This window comes from Vigna umbellata, chromosome 4, assembly GCF_029865625.1.
Source record: "Vigna umbellata cultivar VRB3 chromosome 4, Vumbellata_1.0, whole genome shotgun sequence".
Classification (NCBI taxonomy): domain Eukaryota; kingdom Viridiplantae; phylum Streptophyta; class Magnoliopsida; order Fabales; family Fabaceae; genus Vigna; species Vigna umbellata.
The window spans coordinates 65,509,895-65,518,327 of NC_142168.1; the positions used below are offsets into that span (position 1 = coordinate 65,509,895).

General features: G+C 39.4%; 1 protein-coding gene across 1 annotated transcript; it reads right to left on the reverse strand.

The window, feature by feature from the left end:
- Positions 1-1,921: 1,921 nt before the first annotated feature.
- On the reverse strand, positions 1,922-3,931 carry LOC148200961 (uncharacterized). The gene is made up of 3 exons (XM_088113097.1): positions 3,607-3,931; positions 2,097-3,445; positions 1,922-1,942 (listed from the first exon to the last, which is right to left on the reverse strand). The coding sequence occupies exons 1-3, from the start codon at positions 3,929-3,931 to the stop codon at positions 1,922-1,924; spliced, it is 1,695 nt and encodes a 564-aa protein (XP_087969223.1).
- Positions 3,932-8,433: the final 4,502 nt, after the last annotated feature.

Genomic DNA, 8,433 nt, shown 5'->3' on the forward strand with positions numbered 1-8,433 from the left:
GGTATAAAACCATTACTAACTCAATGATAATTGGCTACACAGATAGTGATTGAGCATGTTCAATGGACGACATGGAGAGTACGACATAATATGCTTTCTCACTAGGATCAAGTATTTTATCTTAGGCATTAAAGAAGCAAGCTATCATGCCACAATCAACAACAAACACAAGGTATGTAGTAGTTTCTAAAACAACGAGTCAAGCAATATGGCTATGAAGAATGCTAAAGAAATGGGTGAACCACAAGATGGGCCAACTATTATCTATTGCTACAACAAATTCACTAGTAAAAAATAGAGTTTTTAAATCACGTATTATCCCTCGGTTTTTGAAAACCCGAGACGTATAAAAACACGGTGGCAGAAATGTAATTTTGGAGACACTATATGCCTCGGTCCTTTTAAACCCGCTTTTTAAAAGAGTTAACTGCACCGGTTGGAAATTAAACGAAGTTGTAACACATTTATGCTGTTGTTTTATTGTAACTGAGGCCTATATTTGCCTCGATGGATGGGTTTGAGGGTTAAAGTTCAAAACTTTATTCACTTTCACTATTCTTCTTCCCGCAAAACCTCTCTGCCCCTCGCCATTCACCACTGCTTTTTGCTTTGGCGCCACGCCACTGCACCACCGCCCCCGTCGTCTCAGTTCCCCCTGCCAGGTGCCCCACTACCGTCGCTGGCTCAACCTCTGGGCGTCGTGGTTTCACCTGTTCTTCATCGTCGCCACTGGTCCTTGCCTCCCCGCCGTCGCTACTACCAAGTCCACCACTTCCGCCGTCGCCATTGGTCCTTACCTTCATTGTCCACCACTGCCGCCTGTTCTTCTCATCAACCACCGCCGCCTATTCTTCTCATCGACCACCGCCAACCCCTCCTCCACTCCTCCTCCATCGCCCCCCTCCTTTGTTACTGATTGATGCATGTGGTGGGGTTTGGCTGGACTCTGAATCGATAAAAGTTTGAAGCTTTGGAGAGGGGAAGTATTTTTGGTGTTAGGTTTTTTTGTTTGATCTTGAACTTTTGTTTTTTGCTGCAACTCTTGGTTGGTCTTGGGTGATTTTCGGTGAGGAAGGGATTGAACACACGGTAAAGCTTGGGCTGTTTTTTGGTGTTTTTCGGTGATGAAGGGATTGAAGGGAGATTGAAGGGATTGAAGGGGCAGCATCTGGGTTGTTCCATGAACACACGGTAAAGCTCACTTTTTTTTTTATTTTCGACGAACAATATCTGGATTGTTCGCTGATATTGCTGCCAATCTCATTGGATATTGGGTTGAAATATTGCAGGAAATTGTTTGCCAAGTTATTGCTGCCAGGAAATTGGGTTGAGATATTGCTGCCAAGTTGAGCCAAGAGTTTCCTAGAGATGAATTGTTTGTTGTCTTCAAAGCTTGTGTAACCACTCTCTGGACGCACTTCTGCTTCCCCGTGCTCCACAAGGTGTGGCAAAAAAAAACCACTTTACTGTCTCGGTTCAGGTTTCAACTGAGACAGTATAAGACAAGATACTAACTCGGTTTACAACCGAGGCATAAGAGGAAGACTTTTTACCTCGTCCGTATATATCTCGGTTTCTCAACCGAGGCCTATGACCAAAAACAACCGAGGCCATTTCCTTCTACTGTACTAGTGATTGACAATAGCAATAGCAAAATATCTAATCCATCATCAAAGAACAAAACACACCCATTAAATATCACTTCATTTGAGATCAAGAGACAACTAAACAATTCAACTTAAGTATTGTCCAACAGTAGGCCAAATTGCATATATTCTTACAAAGGCGTTACCAAGACCAAGATTTGAACTATTGTGTGTTATACTTGGAGTATTAAATGTAATGCAAATTTAATGTAAGACAACATCTATCACAACTAAGATAATCATAAAATACATTTCTTCCAACTACTACTTTCAGTTCAATTATCTCCATATTTTCTCTATCAATTAATTAATCATTTCAGAACCTCAAAATACTAACCCTTTATTATGAAATCTAGGAAGAGTGATATCTTAGACTTTTTTTATATTATAAGTGGTGTTAAATTAATGTGTATGTATGCATGTATAATTTGAGAGGGGATTATATATTACCCTTTTGATGAACTTAATGAATTCTCCAAGCTTGTCCCTTGCCTGATAGAGAAGCCAATTCGATGTGTTCATCATAGTGTTCTTTTTTTGAAGCTGCTTGTTTCTTTTATCTTCCTCTCTCATTTTCTTTTCTCTAGCAGCAATCTCGTTAAAGAAGTTAGTGGCCTCTTCACACGTGTCTAGGAATCTTTTCTGCCCAATTCCCCTAACAGCAGACATCATGGTAGGTTGCATGATCAAGAGGTACAACATGTAATCCGACAAAAGCTTACTAAAATGCCGCAGTTCAATATCACCATATTCATTATCATCATGATTTCCTTGCTCGGGATCATATTCTACCTCCTTATCTTCATAGAACAAGAGGTCAGTGGCAATGTGCCACAGAATTAGGCACTCATCAAAGGTGACTTTTTTGCGTTCCACATAAGGCATCAACTTGTTCAGATCATTTCGTGATAAATCACCTTCCTGGATAACCCACTCACCTCTACAGGAACATATTCTTTGAATACTTTCAACATCATCTGCATCCCCAGATTTTCTTTTCAACTCGTTAAATATAAAAATCCAAAGTTTCTTAAGCAATGGCCTCTTCCTCTCATGCATCCATTTTTGCACAAACTCTTCGACTCCAATTTTTCTAATCACCCAATCCAACCATTTTTGCTTCTTGTCTAAGCAACGTGATATCACGTTGAATGCCGATATGGTTTCAGACCATCTACGAAACAGTACGAATCTTTTCAAAACTTCGTATTCCTTGTGTTTTGTCCATTTGGGTTTCTTAAGCTTCAGGACCCAACTGAAAGTGGGGGATAGTTTGGTTGCTACCGTGCCAACTCTAGTGCCACTATCAGAATCACTGATTTTCTCAGAGCCGCTATAGCACAATATTGCCAATGAGTAGTCAGAGAAAATGAACATGAAAATGGACACGACTTCCAAGGATACAGCACCATACAACAATATGTAGGTGACTGTAACATCAAAGGGTTCGCAACCCCTCTTTTCGTCAAAAATGAAAACAACCAAAGCTGCTACGACTGAAGCAATGGACATAAATCGAAAGGAAAGCCCTACCCAGCTCTCTATGATGGTTGTCTTGGTGTAGAAAGCTTGGTAGATGAAGTTGAGTTCAACCTCTATCACTCTCAAAGCATCCACTGCTGTTCGTTTGAGAAAATAATTGCGACTCTCATTGCGTTCCTGGAAGCTGAAGATCTTGTCAACCACGAGCCCTTTGAATTTGTTGAAGTAGTCATAAGCACCCGTCATTACTTCCAAATCCGATAGCTCTTTGTCAACATACCTCTGAGTTGAAGAATCTCCCACTTCACGAGGGAGACCTAAATCAAAGTTTGAAAGTGGTTATTTTCAAAATAAATTTTGGAAAAACGAAAAGCAACTCAGTCCAAATTTCGTGGAGTGAAAACATAATTAATCTAAATATTATAACAATGAATACTATTCTGTTGATGTTGCTGAGCTTAAGCTTTAGATGGCTTACTCTTGGGAGTGTCTGAGTCGGCACTAATGGGTGTTTCTTTTTCTTGAGATTGTTTGTAAGGGTTATTGCCATCAATTTGCTCATCATTTTCCTCTGTAGAAGGTATCTTGGAATGTTGATCATCTGACTCATCAAATTCCAAAAATTGTTCTGGCAATGTTACCATACGTGCTGGAAGTCCTGCTTCGTCTCTTGGTTTCAGCCAACCCACGAGCTTTGCATAATTGGGACCTGGATCAGGCTTAGTCATAGATTGTCGGAAGTTGTCAGCACTTGCAACTTGAAGAGAACGAGTTTTTTCTGCATATTTGATGACCCCTGCCATGAAAACTAGGGCTGTAGGGATCGATAACGTGTTTTCAGGAAGTGACAACAGGAACACGTAACCCGTTAGACATACTGTGAATATAAAAGGTCAGATATTTATATATATATATATATATATATATATATATATATATATATATATATATATCTCCTCGAAATAAATTAATGTCTCTTTTCACATTTTCATCTCATATATATGACTGATTTCAAAACCTTTTTATTTTTATTAATTTTATAATAATTAATGTGATTATCGTGAAATCGAATTCAGAATTAATATAACTTTTTAGTTAAAATCTGTGGAAAATCAGAGACAAAATTTGTAACAATATGTACTGCAGAGAAAATTATAATTAGGCCGATTAGTATCGTTTAAAAATAAAATTTAGATGAATATGTAAAATGTCAAACTCAACTTGAATTATATAAGGATATTATATTTTTACAACATTTTTTTAATATTTTAACATCATGTACATGTAATTGATCCAAAATTTTAGAACCAAAATTTTAGAAGTGAAATTTAAATTCATGTTCGAGGCACATGAAATGTAAACTTTTAAAGTCTAACTATCAAAATTAGCTTGCGCGTTGGATTGTCATATGATAACATAAAAGGTTTATATAAATACTAAATATTTAAGTGATGAATTAAACTTAACAATAACAAATGAACTTTAATCTTAAACATAAAAGAAAAACAGATAAAAATAAAATATTATTTTTGTCATATTATAAAATATTTCAAACACGCTACTCTTTTAAGGAAATGATATTTCAACAATATGTTTTGACAACATTTAGATACGGGACATGTGTCTAAATTTTATTGCACGTGGAAAATGATTTTATAATAATAGAATGATGTGGCAATGAGGGGGTTGATTCAAAATTGAGGTTCATTCGAAAATTTCAGATTTGCAACATTTGAGAGAGAGAAAAAGTCGAGAACATTTCAGAGAAAGTCGACCTCCTTCCAACCAGCCACAACACTCGTCGGAGTGCCGCCGTGCCGTCGTTGTGTTCTCTCCTCCCAGCCAGCGTGTCGCCGCACTCCGGCGAGTGTTGTGGCTAGTTGGAAGGAGATCGACTTTCTTTGAAATGTTCTCGACCTTCTTTCTCTCTCAATGTTGTAAATCTGAAATTTTCGATATGAACCTCAATTTTGAATCTGTCCCCAATTCTCTCATTGTCACGTCATTCTATTATTATAAAATCATTTTCACGTGCACCAATAAAATTTACACTACTGCATTAAAAGGATATAGCCTCGGTTATTTTTGGGTTATAAACACCGGTTCGGTAACCGGTGCATATCCAGACGAGGTAAAAATGTTACCTCTTTTTGCCTCGGTTGTGACCCGAATCAAAAAATGATAGAATTTTGCCTCGGTTTCTGCTGAACCGAGTCAATATCTTGGATTCTACTGCCTCGTTTGAAGACCTGAACCGAGGTAGTATAGTGAGTATAGTGTTTTTCGATTTTCCAATGTTCCAGCCTTCATCACATTAACTTATTATCATTTCTCTGTTGCATCTTTCAATCTCAAACACTGTAAAACCACAACCAGAAAAAGAAAGCAAAATCTCACAACCAGAGAGGAAAATATCCAGAGAGGCTAAAATCATATTCAGATTCTTTCATAATATAACATAATCATACAATATAAAAAAAACACAAAAAAGAAAACACAAAAATGGAGCCAACAACGGCGACTTTGTTGAGCAACGGCGGTCCGACGACTGGCCTCGGCTCCAACGTGAGGTTGCGAACGACACTTCCCCAGACGCGAATCCGCGAAGAGGCATCAGATCTGTAGATTTGAGATTGGAACGAGAGTCGATTGGGACGTTGGGGATCTCTGTTGCGGGTGAGCCGGGCCTTCAGATCTGTAGATCTGAGATTTTTCACCGCCAAAAGCCACCGCCAACAGCAACCGCTAACAGCCACCGCCAATAGCAACCGCTTCACTCCAGAGACGGGGCCGCTTGCTCTTCACTCCAGAGATGGGGCCGCTTGCACAGGCGAGGTGGTGGTGGCTCCTTGTAGCAGCGGGGCAGCGCCGAGGCAGTGGCGGGGCCGCTTGCTCTTCGCTCCAGAGACGCAATGGCAGGTGAGGTGGAAGCTGCACTCGAGCCGTCGCCCAGGACGAGGTGGTGGTGGCTCCCGGCAGTGGCGGGGCAGCAGCGGGGCAGCGACACTTACAACAGCAGAAGCGAGATTGGAAGAGAGAAAAGCGAGCTTGGAACGAGAGAAGCGAGATTGGAACGAGAGAAAAGCTTCTAGGGAACGAGAAAAATAAAAGGAAAGTGAGAGAGCTTCTAGGGAACGAGAGAGAAGCGAGAAAAATAAAAGGAAGAAGAGAGAGCTCCTAGGTTTTCTCGTGCTTCAGTCCAAGTCCAAGCCCAAGCCCATATGCCTCGGTCCATTTGGTAACCGAGGCAGTAACTTTTTCACCTGAGGTATATACCTCGGTCTATTCTGTCAACCGAGTCAATATATATCTTTTAGACACCGGTTATTTAATAACCGAAGCATATAATGATTTGAAAATTACAACTCTGCCACCGCGTCTGATACGCTTCAGTTCCAAAAAAACCAAGGCATAATGTACGAGTTAAAAATGAAATTTTGTACTAGTGTTAGACACATGTCCAGTGTCTAAATGTTGTCAAAACATATTCTTAAAATATCATTTTCCCTCTTTTAATGACAAATTAAAGGAAGAGGGAGAGAGGCTACACTTTATTCTTTGAAAGCCAGACCACACTTCTTTTACTATGATTTTCACATCTTCCAAATTTGGACTCATCTTTCTAAATTAACAGTGAAAGCACCTGGTATTATGTTGTTTGTTTTACTTAGTGTTGATGTTCCTTTGTTTCGTTTTTAAGCATTATTGTTATTGGGACGGTTATATCATGCGTTAATCAGACTTTTTTTTTAATTATTTTTCTTCTTTTCTTTTCTTTATATTTGTTTATTATTGGGACGGTTATATCATGATAATTATGGGTGTTCCATATAAACTTAAATGGACTAGTAATCCATTGGTTTAAACCCTTCGTTGGTCCTCAAGTTTGTATGAAAATCTCAGTTGGGTCCTCAAGTTTTTTTCTGTCTCAATTGGGTCATATTTTTTGTAAAAGTGAGCACATTTTGCCATAACCGTTAAGTGTTGTGAAACGGCGTTAAATTGGTGTGAGCTGGAGCACAGAGAACGTGGTGATGTGTTTAGGGTTTCTTACGTGGACTGTTTTGTTTAAAATAATAGTGCTGATGTGGCATAAGAATTAAGGATTTGAAATTGGAATTGGGGATTGCGGAGAAGGACGAGGACCATTGATGACCTTCCTTGGCTGTTCTTTAAAGAAATACAACTCCGCACCAGGCCTCATCTTAGTTAAACTTCAACCCAATAAACCAATGCGAAAAATGTGTGTCGAAATGTTTGATGAAAAATGGAAAAGCACGAAACTGGTTTACTGGGAAAGAATAGAAAGGTGGGTTTATATTTATATACAGAGAATGAGATTGGGAAGCCACAGTTCATGTTTGTCAATAGGAAATATAGATAATGTTTTATCCAATAGATAATGAGTTGTGTTTTTTGATTTGACTGTTGGTGTGCTTGAACCAAAATAAAATAATGTTGGAACTGTAATACGTTTGGCTTTCACGCTTGGTACCTCCATGGCTGCTCGCAGGTAGATGACGCAGAAGGACAACTTTTCACCTTTTTCAACTCAATCCCATTTTTCTTCTGCCACTAAAATTACATCGAACACGGATTAAGTCTTCAAATTTATTTGGTTTTCCCTTGCATATTATTTTACTCTGAGATCTCTGTTACTTTTCCATTCCTCTGGCTATGGATATACTCTAACTTCAGTTTGAATTTTACAAAATCAAACTATCCCATTTTGAAAAACATTAAAATAAGGTTTAAATGTTAGGGCTTGAGATAGCCAATGAAAGAGAAGTAGCGATCGAAACACCAGCAACAAACTTCTCAATGAGGTCATCCTCGGTAAGATCAAGGACCTCAGGGCTAAACACAGAGCCATTATCATAAACAGAAAGGACCACAAGCCCATAGGGCCTTATGCCAAGCTTGGCAAGCAATGCAGCTTCGGAAGATCCAACCTTTTCTCCCTTCCTAATGAGTTCCACAGGGGTAATGATTTCCACAGTACCCTTGTTAATCTTGGTCGGAATGTTAAGGATGATGACGACGGGGTTGTCTGTGACCGTGAGTTTTGCACGGCAAAATCGAGGGCCAAGACGAAGCTCTGCTCGGTCAAGGCGGACAGCAAAACGGCGCCGTCTCTTTAACCTCTTCTTCTTTGAGGTGTGGTGCGGAAGACTGTGAGGGTAGGTAGCCTACGTGGATAAGCACAACAAACAGTCAATTTTAATGCACAATGCCACGTCCATAAATGGAAAAATCCAGCTCACACCAATTTAACGCCGTTTCACAACACTTAACGGTTATGGCA